This window comes from Portunus trituberculatus, chromosome 8 (genome assembly GCF_017591435.1).
Source record: "Portunus trituberculatus isolate SZX2019 chromosome 8, ASM1759143v1, whole genome shotgun sequence".
NCBI lineage: Eukaryota > Metazoa > Arthropoda > Malacostraca > Decapoda > Portunidae > Portunus > Portunus trituberculatus.
In genome coordinates, this window is record NC_059262.1 from 98,552 (window position 1) to 118,698 (window position 20,147).

General features: G+C 40.5%; 1 protein-coding gene and 1 non-coding gene across 2 annotated transcripts; one reads left to right on the plus strand and one right to left on the minus strand.

The window, feature by feature from the left end:
• Positions 1 to 12,158: 12,158 nt before the first annotated feature.
• On the minus strand, positions 12,159 to 17,347 carry LOC123499755 (sucrase-isomaltase, intestinal-like). Its single transcript, XM_045248213.1, has 5 exons — positions 17,207 to 17,347; positions 15,387 to 15,463; positions 14,109 to 14,242; positions 13,820 to 13,944; positions 12,159 to 13,649 (listed from the first exon to the last, which is right to left on the minus strand). Exons 1-5 carry the CDS (start codon positions 17,345 to 17,347, stop codon positions 13,461 to 13,463), a joined length of 666 nt encoding a protein of 221 aa, XP_045104148.1. The 3' UTR covers positions 12,159 to 13,460.
• On the plus strand, positions 14,733 to 14,806 carry Trnav-cac. The gene has a single exon. It is a non-coding gene; the product is annotated as a tRNA-Val (tRNA).
• Positions 17,348 to 20,147: the final 2,800 nt, after the last annotated feature.

The following is a 20,147-nucleotide window of genomic DNA, read 5'->3' on the forward strand; positions in this document are numbered from 1 at the left end:
GATATGGCCCTCGCCCACGCTCGTGACACCAGGTTGACCCCTCAGCCAGCCGTATCATTCAGGTCCCAGGAGGCTGATGCTTTTATCAGCATCTGTAGATTATCTTTCATTGTGTAGAGACAAGGTACCCATCCTTAACTGCTGAGAAGGCGTGTATTAGCAATATTCATATAAGTTCATAGTTTAGAGACAGCCTTTGTGGAGAAACAAAATATAACATTCAATTTGACCAGTAAGAGAAATCAACCATGAATCATATTTTTCCATATATTCGCATTATAAGTCAGCAGTTTCTTTTCAGATTATTCTCAATATTCATATATGCAGTCAGAACACTTATAACTATAAGGAAAGAATGGAGATCATCCTGCCCACATCATAAAAGGTGTCGGCTGGAATTTCTCTAAAGTAGTAAGTAGTAGCCAAGTTAGTAATGCAGTCACTCCTACTTATCAGCCTTGAGTCAACTCATTTATCTTTAGTCTCTTGGGAAAATAAACATATCAATCTGTTCTCAACTAAGATATAAAAGGGAACAACAATACACTTTTAGAAACATGTACACTGTCATCATTGTTTTCATCACATCATAACATAATCCTGAACTACTGCAATGGATTTATTGACCAACATCAATCTTTCTCGTGTAAAAAATGACTTCTTATTATATTTTGACACAACTTCTTCATCTCATGTTCTTTCTGAATCATCTTAAGGAGCAAATTCTGATCTTTAAATACACGACAATGATTGTTAATAAGTTAAGCACAGCAATCTCTAATTTCAAGATAACATGAACCCATTTTGTTTTGTTTTATCTCTATCTTGCTTTATCAAATACCACACTATAACAGTTAAACACCAATTAATTATGAGTTTGTGTTGCGTGCAATGTTCCTTTCCTTCGACAAATCAACATTTTTTTTTTCTGATAATTATACTCTTTTAACAGTACTACTACTGGACGAAAATATCTATACCGTGATGTTTTTAGCTTTTAACACGAGCTCATACAATCTTACAAAGGCACAAATTTTCCATTCAATATCCACATGAATTTAGGTGTCATAGTCAGTCATCAAGGAACTAATCGCCTTAAGGTAAGCCAACAATCTGATAAGGGAACACACTAACCTTCCACCGTCGAGTACAGCTCAAATTTTGTTCAGGACTCATTATCGCATCTTGCTCACAATATAATGACATGAAATATGTTTCTTTTCTCACCTTACTCAGCATCAGGCATTTCAGTGAATTCTTTTTTGTATAGTTATCCTTAATAATTATAAGCAATTACTCTTTCTTGTTTCACCTCATAAACTTTCTGTATCTCATTTATTCTGTGCCTCTAAATATCTGTATTTAATCTGTAAGCAATGTTTCCTATCTCTTGGGCTAACATACCTTATCTCCCTTATACGTCGCTGACTGATTGTTGTGTGTCCCTCTTTAACTAGCAGGCACTACAATACACTTTCACTGATTTCACTCTCTTATTAAATTTACTACCTTAATTCCTCCTCTTATACAATATCATAAGATCTTTAAAGATAAACCGAAATACAATTTTTTTTAACCATTATACTGCTACATTTCAGCTCTACAACAACAAGAAATTTCGGTTTCAAATATACACACTCTAACTCTTCAGTTTTCCCTCTTCGAACCTTACTGAGATGTTTCTGATATCCCTGCCATCCCTCCTTACGAATCACCATATTCTTACCTGACCAATTTGACCTTCACCCTCTTGACACTTCAAAATTTTACATCTTGTGTTCTCATCAACCCTACATAACATTTTTCACATAACATTCCTCAAAAATTTTTTCCAGCTTAATAACGATATCATTTAACAAACACATATCGCACGATAACTCAACATTTATCTATCTAATCAATCTCCAGTGACATATAATACATTTCCCCTTTTTATCACATAACATTCCTCAAAAAAAATTTTCCAGTTTAATAACGATATCATTTAGCAAACACATATCGCACGATATCTCAACATCTTTTTATCTAATCAACTTCCAGTGACATACAATAAATTTCCCTTTTATTTATACTTGCAATAAATTTTCTTTTGTATCTTTGTGACTTTGATATTTTCTGTATTGTTCTTTTATTCCTTTTTATTTGCTATATTTAGCATTGAATTGTTTTATTTTTTATTTGTGTTTGTGGGCCCATTTCTTCATAATTATAATCCTTGTGTTGTATATGCTCAAAACTTCCACACCTGGGTACTTGTCGAAAAGAACATCTGAGGCGTCCCCCATCGTTCTGAATCGGCTCATCCCCAGACAGGAATTACAAATTTATCCTTCGCATTTTCCTCTCTCCTTCTTAAACAATATTGACAACACCTAGACAGAGTAACTTGTACACTGCCATGCCCCTAGGTCAGCAGGAAGTGAGCAAGTTAGCTAGGCACACGCGTATACAAGGATTATTCACCATTATTTGACGCGTCAGTTCCCGGGAATTGAATAATGCACATTTACATTTATCTCGCAAGATCTTACCTCATCAATTCAATTTGAGCATGCTCGACATAAACTAATCAATTCAGAAGTCACACATGTATGTTTTACACTTTTTACATCTCTTATTTCATGGTTACTCCATTTTGATTTTCTTTCTCACCTTTCCAATATTTTACTTCTTTATCCTCATTATTTTTCTTTTAACCATCTCAAGTTGCTTCTATACGTTTCAATTATACGTTACCCCTTTTTCTTCTACCGCACAATAATTTCCCTTCCTTTCATGATATGATTTCACTCAACTGCAACTGCTTTTTATCTCATTTTCTCCTAGTATGCATTTCATTTCCACCATAAAATTTCCACACTAATTTTTTTACGGATATCCTTTTCATACTTAATTTCAACATACTTCCACCATATCAATATATATTTCAACATACTCACCACTACCAAAATACTTATTTCTCTTTCTTCACTATTTCAATACCACTATCAACATCTGAGTTTCACCATATCTTCATGCATGGATCTGTATTCAATATACCCATAATTACTAATTTACTCGCTCAATATATTCACTATTTCCAATATACTCATTTCACAATTTTTTCACCCCCACCAATATATTCATTCACTATACTAAAAAATATTAATACTCTCATTTCGATATCTCTTCATGCAGCATTCAATATTTCAACATACAGTACTCATAATCATCACCATTGCAGCATGCCCAAATATATATTTCATATCAATATTTCACAATATTCAAGATTCATCTCCCTTCATTTCTGCATGCATCAATCTCTATTTCACCTCAATATTTCACTATATTCAAGATTCATCTCCCGTCATGCTTCAACTTTGATATCCTCACAATTACCAATATTCTCACTTTATCCTCATTTTTCATGCATGAAATACACACAGTTATCAAGATACTCATCTCACTAGTACTGCAGGCCTCAGTTTATATTCTCAACATTTTATATTCACAACATACATGTCTCACTATATCTCCAATATATATTCATTATACTCATTATCTTCATGCTTCACTCTAATTACTCAAAATATTCACCTTACATTTTCTGCATATATTCACTTCACTACATCCTCATGCTTCAATATACACTCACTATATTCATGTCACCATATTACTCTCAACATATTAATTTCACCATATATCCATGCCTCATTTTATATACTCAATATATTTACTTCACCAATATTCTCAATATTCCCTTTTCACTATATAACCATGCTGCAAATATATACCAACAATGTTCATGCCACCATATCATTCTCAATATAATAATTTCACCATATATGCATGCTTCAATATACTCAATAGATCCAATTATTCTCAATATTTCACTATATCATGCTGCAATATATGCTCACTGTACTCATTATCGTCATATATGCTCACTATTATGCATGCCTCAATATACTCAATATATTCAAATACTTCCAATATTCCACTATACCATGCTGCAATATATACTCACTATATTCAATGTCATGTCACCACACCATTCTCATAATAAATTCACCACATCATATATGCATCAGTATACTCAATAGATATACTTCCACAAATATCCTCAATATTTTCATCTCACTATTTTTTTCATGCTACTCCATATATATTCAAGATAATCATCTCACTATATACTCTCACATCACCATATTTTCATGCTTCCGACTTCTCAATTACTTGTTTCGCCATTTTTTCCTGCATTTATCTCTCTTCCCACTATACTCACAATTTTCACTATAGCCATCTCACTGTTTCTTTCTCCATCATCCCTATTCTCCAATAATTACTTTTCATGCAGCATTCATCAATTTATATTTTCACTACCCTTTTTCATGCACCAATCTATGTTTCTCTGATTTTCAAATAATACTTTACACACCTTATTCCATTATTCATGTTTATCTACGTAAGATAACCTCATTATAACACATTTCTCGCCTTTGAATATACTTCATTTCGATGTCAGCTTCAGCCATTAATATAAATTTTATTTAATTCGAGTATGTTAGATTTAGCCTGTGACCACTACAAGGATCTTCAACGTTATCTAGAGTTTTGACCGCCATCGTTCTTATCAAGATACTCTTCCAAACCCGATAATTCTTCTCCAATAATTATTATGGCCAAGTTTATTGTAAGTATACGCGGGATGTGGGCCTGTTAAGCAGTACGTTCTTGTAATGCCTCGCTCTCTTCTCTATCACATACAAACTTTCTTTACAATAAAATTTATCAACATTTCAACATAATCAACATGTTTATTATCTTTCGTGAAATATGATAATAATTTCCTAAACATTTGTCTACCTTTCTATACTCATTTTGTTATTCGTATGGTTAAGTTCTTCATTTACATACTCAATTACTCTGCAATTTTCTGTATTACTTATTAACACAATAAAGAATGTAGTGGTCACTTAGCTACCTTTCCATCAACTCATATCAGTCACAGAGATAATCTTGTGAGTCAGGGTCCAGCCAATATTCCTTCAGTCACATGGTCTGGCACTGTTCCAACAGTGTTTCCTGACTCTCGCCTTCCCTGTACTTTACAGTGACATCCATATCTTAACTTTCCCCTTTATATCCCTATGTTTCATAATACATGGCTGATCATTTTCTTGGTGCATGAATGGAAATTTTCTTCTGTTCTCACCTCCCGGATTTCCTTCTACCTCTGGTCATCTTATCAACTGAGTTTATCTATGGCTTATCAAGGCCTAACATCACTCCTACGCTTCCGCGTCTCTCCCAGGTTCCCACACAACATTTATTAACCCATATAATTCCCATATTTCTTCCTTCAATTTACTCACCAACATTGCCGATATCGCCTCCTCTGTACATACCAACACGTTAAAAATTCAAATAATATACAATTCTTTCTCCATTGAAATAGTTACCTCCGCTGTTGTATGATCTTTACTCAGGGTGACTCACGCTTGTTTCATCCTCCCAAAATTTCAACATTCCTTCCATTTGCTCGTTTTATATCACAACTACTTCATATATATTTTTCCTTTTTCTCTCTATAAATATGATATTCATGTTTACCGATATTTCTGCTTCATGAAAACCTCTCCTTACAATTTTCTACTACCTAACTTTCTGTGTTATTTACTCTGATTCAATCTAATTTATCCTACCGTCTACAAGCTGACAACATTCTTATCTTTCACCAGTTATGATGAAACATCTAAGAGTTGCTACTACACCTGCGTTTCATATGTATGTTTCCCTGTGTGTTTCTACTTCCCCTTGCTTGTATGCCGCTGGTGAAACAAGAAAAGAAACTACAATTCTCTTATCACAATAGCAATATAATCATTAAACACATTTCATGACGGTTTTTTATTCAGAGGAAGATGGTTACGCAATCAAGTAATGTGATTATGAATTTCATGGCAATACTATCCCTTATGAAAACAACTTGTGAGCAACACAGACGCAGAACGAGTAACTTAAACGACCTTGAACAGTATTCTGCTGTGACAAAGATTTCTCACGACCATTTCAGTATACCATCAAAATTTTGCAGATGACTCAAAAATACGAAATTACACATCCATTGCAACAATTCAGTACACTCATATAACATATGCCACACAATAATTTTCACGATTTTAATCTCTGCGAATGAATCCAGAAAACATCTAATTTATCAAGTTATGCAATATTTATCTTTGCAACATTATCAATTGCAAAGATATCCCACCGCTGCCACCAGTTGTCGTGTCTGCAAGTTGCACGATCTTGTTGCGTCCCTAATCTTAAAGAATGCTTTGTGGAGTTCAAGGGAACGCCTCTGAGTTTTTTATAAACTTTACTTTATTATATTATTTACAAACATTTACACTTTACGACCCTTACGACAACAAATAAAACCACGAAAACCACGAAATTTGAATCACTCTCTTCACGCAAGGTCCACCTTCAAACGCCTCAATTTCTGCCACATTATATCTTGAACTCAAATTCATTACACACACAATAACTTCATTGATAACAACATTTCTCTCTTCACTTAAACTTCTTCTAATGTTCCAGATTTCTTCACAATATTCCCGTTATCCAACTCAAATCACGCAATTTAAATTCAAAGATACATCCTAACACACCCTACAATTTACCTTCCAATAAAAACAACACCCTACACAACCTACACATAACCATTTTTACTTTATCAAAATATGACACCAACATTTTCTGTGACTGCATTACAACTGTCTGGCTACACTTACTGGTCTTGAGATAAGCGGCGCGCCCATTTTGATCCTCTGGTCTGACAGCTCTCTCTCTCGCTGTCGTCTCTCGCCCTCTTGGCGTTCTCGGGTTCTCTCTCCCTCTCTCTAGCTCTCTGACTCTGTCTCTTACACCTCTTAATATACACGCGTGACTTGACTTCTCGTCCATATAATTTTACTTCCGGCGACCTTTGATTGCTACCAGATATGGGGAGAAGGTTCCAGAAGCTTCTGCTTGTAATCTACTGCTCGTCTCCGGCTGTTTGTCTTGTCATAACTCACCGCCTCTTGTTGTTCTCCTCGGTGGTCCGAGACTTCTTATCTATCAAATTAGTGATGGCATCTTATAATCTTGGTACCTGCTTTCGTGTCTCTCATATTTTCTTCATTTATTATTCTCCTTCTCACTTCCATCTTCATCTCTTCATTCTTGCTATCTTCTTTCTTACGTATTTCATTTCTTCTCGATTTCCATGTCACAACAGTTGTTGTTCCAACAATATCCGTCATCATCGTTTTGCTAAAATTAAGGTTTAGGTGAAAATGTTGCACTCGGATAATTTATTTCCACGATATAAACGACACTTAAGTAAGGAAATGAAAGTCTAGGTAAAAACCATATAGGTAAATCCTATGTAGTCAAAGAACTACCTTAACAGTGCACTTACCCAGTTCAGCAACAAGGAGAATAATTAACCGTGGATAAAGTTGTAAAATTATTATTAATGTATTATACACCAACCTTTTTACAATATAAATTATAAAAATTGCTTCGGCTAGCATATGGAAGACAGTTTCCCAAATTTAAAATACGAATTCACTGGAAACATCTCTTTTTTTTTATTGAAAGTATGAAATCTGGTGGAAGACATGAGCTGCTCCCACGTCCTACATATTAAAATGAATCATGCGCCTGGCAGAGCTACCACTGTCCACGCAAGCGCAGTTGGCGCGTTCCATGGACATTCCACTTTCTACTGCTACACCGGCACGGTGCCCACCGTTACAGCTGATTCACTTCCCCTCAAGAGCGTTTGGCCAAACTCCCTCACCTCCCTGTCTCTGTCTTGTCCTCACACCTCCATCCTCTATAAATGTCCCCACAACAGTGTTGTTATTGTTATTGTTATTGTTATTACAATGTTGTTATTGTTATTGACACACACTAAATAAAGAGGCATTACCTACAGTGCTTCCTGGTAACGTCATGCATCACGTGACCACAAAGCAGCCCCGCCCCCGCCATTGGTCCGCCGCCTCGCCCACGTGACTGAGCGACCTTCGGGGAAAAAAATAGTAGTAGCAGAAAAATAAGAACAAATAATAACAGAGAGCAAAAAATGAGTCAAAGAATTTAAATGTGGTGTTTAGTTGGCCATTACTGAGTTTATGTGTGTATGTGTGTGTGACTGACTCACACACACACACACACACGCTTCAAGCCTCTTAATGTGTGGCCCTGTTCACCTAGCAGTAAATAGGTACAGTATGTAACTCGAGGGGTTGTGGCCTCGCTTTCCCGGTGTGTGGAGTGTGTTGTGGTCTCAGTCCTATCCGAAGATCGGTCTATGAGCTCTGAGCTCGCTCCGTAATGGGGAAGACTGGCTGGGTGACCAGCAGACGATCTAGGTGAATTACACACACACACACACACACACACACACACATATTCCAAGATCATGAAAAGTCAGTGTCTGAGGAACATTAAGAAACTCAATTTTTCACACAAGACACTAGACATCTGAAATTAATCAAATGAAGAGATTGCAGCAGCAGAAAGTGTGCACAAATTTAAGGAAAAGTTGGATAAACGTAGATATGGAGACAGATCACTACGAGCCCCACTCCAACCCAGTAACATACTAGGTAAAAACAACTAGGCAAGACACACACACACACACACACACACACACACACGCACACACACACAGAATGGAATAGTCTGGCCTTCACACAGGTGAGTAACAAAACCCAATGGAAGGCTCACCAATGGCGTCGCCATCGCCCCAGTAGAAGCCCTGTGCAGCGCCATCACCATTGGGCGCCACCACCAGGCCCAGTGGCTCACACCTGTTGGGGTGCCACCATTAGGGGGGTGAGAGAGAGAGAGAGAGAGAGAGAGAGAGAGAGAGAGAGAGAGAGAGAGAGAGAGAGAGAGAGAGAGAGAGAGAGAGAGAGAGAGAGAGAGAGAGAGAGAGAGAGAGAGAGATTAATACAGTTACACATTTTTACCTTGACTTTTGGGTGCGATTAGACCATTTTATTGACATTAGGAAGGGTCTATGGAGGTCAGAAGATTAATGGCCACAGTCTTCACTATTCTAATCCCACACATGAGTTTCTGAGGCTGTATTAAATCACCAAATATTAACCAGAATGAATATGGAAATGCATCATGGTACTCAAGGGATTAATATCCACAAGACTAAAAATGCCACAAATTTCTTCCCTGCACACTACAGATAGGTAAATACAAACAAGTAAGTCCTCTCTCTCTCTCTCTCTCTCTCTCTCTCTCTCTCTCTCTCTCTCTCTCTTCTAATACCTAAAAAAAACTGTATTTTCTTGTCTTTTTCCTTCAGAACAAATATTTTCTATATCAAATAATCCACACTCATATCACAATTAGATTTTCCTTTCCTCTCTCTCTCTCTCTCTCTCTCTCTCTCTCTCTCTCTCTCTCTCTATATATATATATATATATATATATATATATATATATATATATATATATATATATATATATATATATATATATATATATATATATATATATATATATATATATATATATATATATATATATATATATATATATATATATATCTCACCTGGACATTATGGTGTTGGCATGGGGTCGCTGTGTCACCATGATACCTCCACCCCGCACATACAGCGGCACGTGGCCCAGCGGCGCCCCCACCTGCTGTGTGGTGTCCATGCCCTCCACAGACCGGCCCTGCCACAGAGGTACCCTGTGTTGGTTACTCCTTCACTGTAAGCTTTATATGAATTGTAAAGGCGAGTGTTAACCCTTTCAGTACTGGGACACATTTTTACCTCGAGATTTGTGTACGATTAAACCATTTTATTTACATTAGGAATGGTCTATGGAGGTCAAAAGATTAATGGTCCAGAGTATTCACTATTTTAATCCCCACATGAGTTTCTGAAGCTGTATAAGATCACCAACTAGCAAGTAGAACAAATAGGAAAACACATCATGGTACTGAAGGGGTTAATGATGCAGCAACAACCTTCCCAGCCAGTGACAAAGGCACCATCTGTCTCTCTGCACATTATGAGGTGTGTTGGTACTAGTGCATGCGCTGGATACTCACAGTGTGGTAGTCGTACTAGGTGGCAGGTGGGAAGTACACATCCCTGGCCACCACACCCTGTCAAATAAAAGTCATAATATATTGTAGTAAAAAAAAAAAAAAAAAAAAAAAAAAGAAGTTGAATCCTCTATTATAATGAGTCCTCAACCAATTTTCAGTGAAGCAGTGTTGAGACAAGTAGACAAATGACTGGAATGTTTTTTTTCTTTTTTCTTAAGACCAGCCAAGGAAAAAAACCAAAAGCCCCACTTGCATGCCAGTTCCTTTAAAGATCAGATAGAGTTAGCCAAAAGTCTGGAGTGAGTGCAATGAGAGGAGACACACACCGGATCCAGCACCGGCACCACCATCAGCCAGGGCCCCCACAGGAACTGGTTGTCCACACCCCAGGTGGCTGAGGTGTCGGGGAACCTGCGCCCCACACAACAACAAGAGACAGTGACTTGACCTGCATTACACAGCCCCTAACCTGCCATTTCTGCACCCAGCTGCCCTCCACTCACTCACAGGCCACATCTGTCCCACACTCCACCATGAAGGCTGAGGCTGTGACTGTTGATTGATTCATGATGCTTCTCTTCCTCCATCGTCTCATTCCAATGTTACAAGCAAAGCTACTGACCACAAGTACTCCTTTCCACTCAGCTGTTCATACACCACTTTAATAACACCATCACAACACTCACTCAAAGAACAAAGGTCTGATGACGGAGTGGCCCTGTGTGGCGGCCAGGTGATGCAAGGTGTACAGGTACTTGATCTTGATCTTGATCTTAGTGCTACAGGTGGCTCGGGATCGCTCCAGAGCCAGGCCTTTGGATCGGCGGCTCCTGTAGAGGACAAAAGAGACAAAACAGAAAAAAAGAAAGAAAAAAAAGTAGCATTTCTCTTCGTTAATGATCCCTACACCTCGCTCGCCACATTCTCTCCAGCTACTCCTTCACAGCCTCCATCATCCTTTCACTCGTCTCTCTACACAATCCCAGCAGCAACACCATCCATTCCCTTCCTGTCTTCTCCACTCTTTCATTCCTAATATGCTCTAATTCACTCAAGATCACTTGCATCATCTCATGCCTGTCTCTCTCATACTTCTCACACTCCAGCATGACATGCTCTACCGTCTCGTCCTCCCCCATGTCACACATCTGGCACACCTTGCTGCGGGACTCAGATCACCTGTAGTTCCTTGCATTCAAATCCATACACTGTGCCCTAGCTCGGAAGAGAAGGTCACCACCCAGGCTGCCATCATACCACCTTTCATACACTGGGGCTTCCTTTTCCTTGTACCATTCCAGGGTACGCTTTCGTTCCATCCCATTCTTCCATATATTCAGTCCCACCCACTTCACCTCTCTGTCTATCTCACTCTTCCATTTCCTTGCATGCCATTCAGTTCCTACCCTGCCTCCTCTTGTCACGATCCATTCACGCTCACTTTGATTCCTCCCAACCATTTTCATCCCCCATAACACTTGTAAACCACTCCTCTCTGTCATTCTTATGCACCTCTTCCTCCACTGACTCCCACTTTCATTCCATAGGTACACCTTCCTCACTGTTCTTTCATCATCCATTCTTTCCAGCCTGACCTTGTATCTAAGTGTGGCTTTAACTAGTCTTTCCCTAAAGGTGCTCCATCCCATATCCCCTCTCAAAGCTTCTACTGCTGTGTACCTTGGAGCATTCAGTGCCATTCTACCTATTCTATTTTGTCCCACTTCTAGCTTGTCAATTTTATTTTCATTCCATGCAATCACATCCATACCATACATTATGCTAGGCACTGCCACACTCTTCCACACCTCTCTCAGCACATCATATTTGCTTGCACTCATTCTTGCTGCACTCCCCAATCGTCCTACCCACTGATTCACTAAACCTAACTTTTCATTCTTTGTCTTTTCACACCCACTTGGACTCACCCACATCCCCAAGTACTTATATTCTCGTGCCTGATTCATCTCATTCTCTCCAATTTTCCATACTGCATTGCTTTCATCCTCAGACCTATTCACTATCATCATCTTACTTTTCTCACTACTAAACCTAACTCCAAAGTCTCTCCCATATCCATCCACAACATCTAGCATTCTCTGCAACTCAACTGCTGACTCACTCATGACCACCACATCATCTGCATAAAGGAGCACACCTATCTTCTCATTTCCCACTCTTACTCCTGCATTCATTCTTCTCAATCTGGCTGCTAACTCCTCTGTATACAAACTGAAAAGGGTTGGTGACAGAATACATCCTTGCCTAACTCCTCTCTCACTCTTCACCTCTATATCTCCTAGTCTGTATTTAGCTTTGGTGTCAACATACATGCTATGCACTATGTTGATTATTTTTTCACTCAACCCAATCTTTCCTAAGACTCTGACTAGCATTTCTCTATCCACCCTATCATAAGGTTTTTCTATATCCAAAAAACCTAAATACAATTTGCCTCCCTCCTTTCTTTTTTCCTCAATCATTTCATTTACCACAAACAAGTTATCCTCAGCCCTCCTGTTCACACGGAAACCATTCTGTTCCTCACCTAACACTCCAGCTCGCTCAATCCATTTACACAATCTCTCATTCAGCACTCCACTAAATACTTTACTTACTGTGTTTAATAATGCAATCGGCCTATAGTTCTTCAGTTCATTCTTACTCTTGTGCCTTCCCTTATGCAACAGAGTCACCCTGCATTCATTCCACATTCTTGGCACCCTCTCTTCCTCCCAGACCTGGTTAAACACCTCAGTCATCCTGTCAATAACAACCTCCCCACCATTTTTATACATCTCATATGGTATCCCGTCTAAACCTGCTGCCTTCCCATTCTTCTGGCTTTTCACACATCTCTCTACCTCCTCCTTGCTGATTCTCTCATTCAGTTCATCTGCATTCTTCATCTCCAGAGTCACACATCCTTCTCTCACACCAAACACTTCACCTACACCACCCACCTCTTCCCAGAACTGTCCAATTGCCTCCCTGATCTCATTCTTCTCTGTTACAACTTCCCCATTCACTTTCAGACTCTCCACACCAACATTCTCTGATATATTCTCACCTCTCCTGAACTTGTACCATTCACGGCCACCTTCCATGCCTTTCTCTCTTAAAGATTCAATCACACTCCTTTCACACTTCACTTTAGCTTTCATTATCATTCGCCTTGTGAGTCCCTGTTGTTTCACATATTCTTCCCATGCATTTTTTTTTTTTTTTTTTTTTTTACGGTAAAGCCTATAGCGCCTGTAGGCACACTTGAAGAGTGTATAGGAAGCGCTGTTCAGCTTCATTCTCTGCCTCATCGCTTTCATGTCTCTTTTTTTTCTCAACACTGTTTACTCATTCTCTTTCGCTCCTTCCTGGCGTCTCTGATTTCATTGTTCCACCATGGTTTGCATACTCTCTTTCTCCTACCTACTCTCACATACCCAATCTGATTCTCGGCAGCACTCCGCACATTCTCAGTCAGTGCTGCCCGGCCAGCTGCTGCCACGCTCGGCCACGGTCCAGGGTCCTGCCAAGAGAGGGTTTGGAGTCAAGCACACTGCAAACACTGACAATACACCACACCCATGGGAGACAACTGTTGCACACACTGACACAACATTAACAGTTGGGAAAGATAATTGTGTATGTATAAGTATATAAAGAGTGAAAGCAGCAGCAGCAGCAAGAGTTCATTACATGGTCAGCAGCACCGAGGATGTTGTGGTTCCTCCGGCCACACATCTCCTCGCTGGTGTCCCCAAAGAAGCCACAGATGTCAGCGCCAATGTAGGGAATTCCAAACAGGTTGAACTCCATCATGCCTGCAGGAGGGAGGGAGTGCCAGGCATGTAGCAACACAAACACTGCCACTACTCACCGGCACTTCATGTGTGGTCTGGCACATGGTTCCAGTGTCCACTCATTGCTGATGTCATGTAATGCAACACACACGCCACGACACACAATGGACCGTTGGCACACTCACCAATGATGGACTTGTGCATGTCTGCCCAGTGCGCCGAGTTGCCACCAAACCAGTGCCCCACCCAATGCCCGCTGGAGGGGAAGGTGGATCGACTCACCACAATGCCCCTCTTCCCTGTCACAGCCTGTAGTGCCCTGAAGTCAACCAACAGTCACCAGTCACCACAGGAAACACAAAGGGTCAAATCAATAAACTATGAACAACATGTAAATATTTCAAATGCTCCTTAGAATAAAAAACTTCTAGATATTCAGTAAACAGGTATACACACACACACACACACACACACACACACACACACACACACGGTAGCTCAGTGGTTAAAGAGCTGGCTTCACAAGCCAGAAGACCGGGGTTCGATTCCCCGGCCGGGTGGAGATATTTGGGTGTGTCTCCTTTCACGTGTAGCCCCTGTTCACCTAGCAGTGAGTAGGTACGGGATGTAAATCGAGGAGTTGTGACCTTGTTGTCCCGGTGTGTGGTGTGTGCCTGGTCTCAGGCCTATCCGAAGATCGGAAATAATGAGCTCTGAGCTCGTTCCGTAGGGTAACGTCTGGCTGTCTTGTCAGAGACTGCGGCAGATCAAACAGTGAAAACACACACACACACACACACACACACACACGCCCGGTAGCTCAGTGGTTAGAGCGCTGGCTTCACAAGCCAGAGGACCGGGGTTCGATTCCCCCGCCGGGTGGAGATATTTGGATATTTGGGTGTGTCTCCTTTCACGTGTAGCCCCTGTTCACCTAGCAGTGAGTAGATACGGGATGTAAATCGAGGAGTTGTGACCTTGTTGTTCCGGTGTGTGCTGTGTGCCTGGTCTCAGGCCTATCCGAAGATCGGAAATAATGAGCTCTGAGCTCGTTCCGTAGGGTAACGTCTGGCTGTCTCGTCAGAGACTGCAGCATATCAAACAGTGAAACACACACACACACACACACACACACACGGTCTATGAGCTCTGAGCTCGCTCCGTAATGGGGAAGACTGGCTGGGTGACCAGCAGACGACCGAGGTGAATTACACACACTCGAATCCCGGAGGTGGCGAGGCAACTGGCCAAGCCTCTTAATGTGTAGCCCCTGTTCACCGAGCAGTAAATAGGTACGGGATGTAACTCGAGGGTTTGTGGCCTCGCTTTCCCGGTGTGTGTTGTGGTCTCAGTCCTAGCCGAAGATCGGTCTATGAGCTCTGAGCTCGCTCCATAATGGGGAAGACTGGCTGGGTGACCAGCAGGCGACCGTGGTGAATTACACACACGAGGCAGACACTCACTCCAAGGTGGGCTGCGCTTGTGACCAGCCGTACAAGTTGTGGACATCATAGTGAGTAAACTTCCTCAGCTCCCCTCGCTGTGCCTCCATGCAGATTGTCAGAGATTGTCAGAGAGCCTGCAGTGACAACCATCAGTGAGACAGAAAAAATCAAGCAACTCACAGGCAGTGGAAGAGACTCAACGCTAAGTACAGACTTTCTTCTTCCTCTCACCCCTATTCTGTCTGCCTCCCTAATGCAAGAGTTAACCAGTACTCTCAATCATTCACCACTATTCTGTCCACCTCCCCAATGCAAGAGTTAACCAGTACTCTCAATCATTCACCACAATTCTATCCACCTCCCCAATGCAAGAGTTAACCAGTACTCTCAATCATTCACCACTATTCTGCCTGCCTCCCTAATGTAAGAGTTAACCAGTACTCTCAATCATTCACCACTATTCTGTCTGCCTCCCCAATGCAAGAGTTAACCAGTACTCTCAATCATTCACCACTATTCTGTCCACCTCCCCAATGCAAGAGTCAACCAGTACTCTCAATCATTCACCACTATTCTATCCACCTCCCTAATGCAAGAGTTGACCAGTACCCTCAATCATTCACCACTATTCTGTCCACCTCCCCAATGCAAGAGTTGACCAGTACTCTCAATCATTCACCACTATTCTGTCCACCTCCCCAATGCAAGAGTCAGCCAGTACTCTCAATCATTCACCACTATTCTATCCACCTCCCTAATGCAAGAGTTGACCAGTACTCTCAATCATTCACCACTATTCTGTCCACCTCCCTAATGCAAGAGTTGACCAGTACTCTCAATCATTCACCACTATTCTGTCCACCTCCCCAATGCAAGAGTCGACCAGTACTCTCAATCATTCACCACTATTCTGTCCACCTCCATAATGCAAGAGTTAACCAGTGCTCTCAATCATTCACCACTATTCTGTCCACCTCCCCAATGCAAGAGTTGACCAGTACTCTCAATCATTCACCACTATTCTATCCACCTCCACAATGCAAGAGTTGACCAGTACTCTCAATCATTCACCACTATTTTGTCCACCTCCACAATGCAAGAGTTGACCAGTACTCTCAATCATTCACCACTACTTTGTCCACCTCTCCAATGCAAGAGATGACCAGTACTCTCAATCATTCACCACTATTTTGTCCACCTCCCCAATGCAAGAGATGACCAGTACTCTCAATCATTCACCACTACTTTGTCCACCTCCCCAATGAAAGAGATGACCAGTACTCTCAATCATTCACCACTACTCTGTCCACTTCCCCAATGCAAGAGATGACTAGTACTCTCAATCATTCACCACTACTCTGTCCAATACTCTCAATCATTAGTATTCTCTCCAACTTCTAATGCAAGAGTTAACCAGTATTCTCAATCATCACACCTTTCTCTGGTAAACGCTGGAATTCCCTGCCTGCTTCTGCATTACCATCTTGTGACTTGACTTCATTTAAGAAGGAGAGTTTGAGACATTTATCCCTGTCTTTTGGCTATCTCTATAAGACCTGTAAGGGTACTGGCTACTAAGTGGGCCTTTTTTTTTTATTTTATGTTGCCCTTAGCCAGTTTTACCCTATTACATAAAATAAGGCAATGCAAGCTATCATGATCTGTCTAAAACATTTCCTTTTTTATATATCACATCCATATCAGAGCTAAACGTAAATCTCCTCAAGGTAAAATGCACCTGCCACCTCACCTCACCTCACCTCATCTCATCCCACATCACCTCACCTCACCTCACCTCACCTCACCTCACCTCACCTAAATCTTGACTCATCGCTTGCCTGGGCCCCACATGGTGACAGCAGCAGGCAGGTCAGACTCCATGGCTGCCTCCCCTCTGGCCAGTTCCAAGGCTGCTCCTCATTCGTCCCAAAGTTGGCTGGCCCATTCATATCTTGTGTGGAGGTATCAATGTATTCCATGGCTACGATTTTAGTCAGCATTCAGAAATACTCTTCTCTCCCAACATGACTATTTTCCTGTGCCACAGAGATGATTACCAGGGTTTTCAAGAGTGTTTCTCCAGTTAATAATGTAGAAATCTTGTCACTCTGCCTCTGGAACTGTAGAAACACCTTAGAAATTGCTCTCCTCTTTCACCAAGACTATTTTCCAAGGCCACAGAGATGACCAACAGGGTTTTCAAGAGTGTAGGTGTAGAAATGTCATTCTGCCTCTAGAACCATAAAATAAAAACATCTTTAATACTTGTGGAGATTTAACTAAACCCTCTTGAAATAGTGGAGGTGAAACGCAAAATGTTTGAGAATACGACTCTCTCTCTCTCTCTCCCTCTCTCTTCATCTCTCTTGGTTCTTTTCCCCACACTCAGCACAGACCACAGGAAGAAAACGGATGCCAGAGTCGTTGGTGTAGTGTGTGACCAATGCACTCAGGTCTAGACAATGTTATCACATCACCTCTACACTCATACTCTCTCATTCTCTTCAGTACTGGGACACATTTTTTACCATGATTCTTGGGCATGATAAGACCACTTTATTTACATTTAGGAAGGGTCTATGGAGGTCAGAATATTCATGGCTAGAGTCTTCACTACTTGAATTCCCACATAAGTTTCTGAAGCTGTAGAAAATCACCAAATAACCACCAGAATGAATATGGAAATGCATCATGGTGACACTCCCTCACTCTCCTGGTAACACCTGTCCACACACATCTGAGCAACATGGCGGCCGTGAACTCGAAAGATGAATCAGACTTCACAGAATTTCAAGGAATAATGGAGAAGAGCGCTTATGTGAAGAAAATTCTGGAGTTGGAAGGTAAAATTGAAAAACTGTTTGAAAAGTATGGGGGCCTGGAAACGAGTTATGACAATGTAAAGAAAGACTGTGCCGATATGAAGAAGGAAAATGAAGCACTGAAAGAGGAAGTTAAGCTAATTAAAGTGAATTGCGAAAATGTGGAGAATCTCTAGGAAAAGTGATGGAGAAGCAGGCTGAATGGAAAAAAGTCAGGAAGTGGAAAGAAAGGAGGTAAATTACAAAGTTGCAAGTCTGGAAAAGGAAATCAAAGAGTCTGGGGAGAAAACTTTGGGCCTTGCTGAAATTATAGATCAACAGATCATAGAAGAGAAGATTGCTGAGAAAGTGGTGAAGGTTATTAAATCAAATGAGACATTGGTGAGGGAAACTGTAGACAAAAAGAGATGTGTGGTGATATTTGGTGTGGAGGAGGATAAGACACCGAGTAAAATGGAGAGAGAAAAACATAAAAAGGTGATAAATAATATCATTAATGTGGTGCAGGAGGAGGAAAAGACCTAGTACAAGAAATAGAGGACTTCCATAGAATTGGAAAGTTCACAAGAGAAGGTATGAGGCCAATAAGAATCAAACTTAAGTCACAAAAGGATGTAGATGAATTGGTGGAGAAGTCATGGAGGCTAGCCCAGCAGGAAACAACAAGGAAGATTTGGTTGAGAAGAGATCTCGGTGAAAAGGAAAGAGAAATGTTAAATGAGTTGAGAAAGGAGGCTTTGAAAAAAATGAAGAGAGGACAGAAGAGGAGAAGAAAGAGTTTTTCTGGAGAATCTTGGATATGAGACTGAGGAAGTGGTTCATAACCCAGAAAAGTACAGCAAGAAAGGACTAAAGAAACTTACGTATGAGAGGAATGTAATGTATTCCAACATAAATGGAGTGATATCGGGATTTTAGAACTCAACGATTACTTGAGGGACAAGAACCCAGATATTGTGGGTCTTACTGAAACAAAACTGAGAGAGGAGAAGACCTGATGATGGTTGGAGAAGGAAATATAATGTTTGGAAAAGAAATAGAGTAGGTAAGATGGGAGGAGGAGTGATGTTGCTGGTTAAAAAGATATAAAGGTGGATCAAGTGAAAGAAGGTATGGGAAAGGCAGAAGTGCTAAAGATCAGAGCAGAAACTAATGAAGGAAAAAGAGGCACTACATAGTGGTGTACGTACCACCTAAGACAAATGCATGGTCAGTACAGGAATATGAAGAAATGATAAGTGATACAGGAACATGTCTGGAAGAAATGTTGGGTGGCTGTGAACGAACTATAATGATGGGAGATTTTAATTGTAAAGAGGTGTGTTGGGAGGACTGGTCAATGGAAGGATCAGAGACAACATGGGGAAATACACTATTGACACTGGCAATGGAAAATGTGTTAACTCAGTGGGTCAAAGAAGATACTAGGTTTGGAGGAGAGGGAGCATCGTCAAGACTGGACTTGGTCTTTAGTACAGAGCCAATGGTCATTGAGGAGATGAGGGTGGAGTGCCCTTTAGCAAAGAGTGATCATGCAGTTTTGGAGTTCAAGGTGATAGATGAAGAGAAATCTAGAAGAAATGAAGAATATAAAGTGGGAAGATGGAATTATGCCAAGACAGATTTTGGAAACCTAAAGAAATTCTTTCAAGAGACAAATTGGATGAAATTCAAGAGTGCTAAGGGAGCAAATGAAAAGTGGAAGGAATTTATAAAAATATACAAAGAAGGTGAGAAAAATTTGTACCAATAAGACAACATAGAGAAGTTGGAAAGCAGGACTGGTTTAACGATAGATGTGAAAAGGCTAGAACAAGAAAAGAGGATGCATGGAAGAGGTGGAGAAGGAAAAGACGGATTAAGCAGTGGGAAAGTTACAAAAGAGCAAGAAATGAATATGTGTTGATTAGAAGAGAAGAAAGAAAGAAACAAGAAAAGGATATAATTGATAAATGTA

Excerpts from the sequence above, each read along its gene's own strand:
- LOC123499755 (XM_045248213.1), bottom strand. The coding sequence starts at position 17,347 with ATGGAATACATTGATACCTCCACACAAGATATGAATGGGCCAGCCAAC. Across the intron at positions 13,945-14,108 it reads CATGCACAAGTCCATCATTG|GCATGATGGAGTTCAACCTG; the intron begins GTGAGTGTGCCA and ends TCCCTCCTGCAG. Across the intron at positions 13,650-13,819 it reads TCCTCGGTGCTGCTGACCAT|GACCCTGGACCGTGGCCGAG; the intron begins GTAATGAACTCT and ends CTCTCTTGGCAG.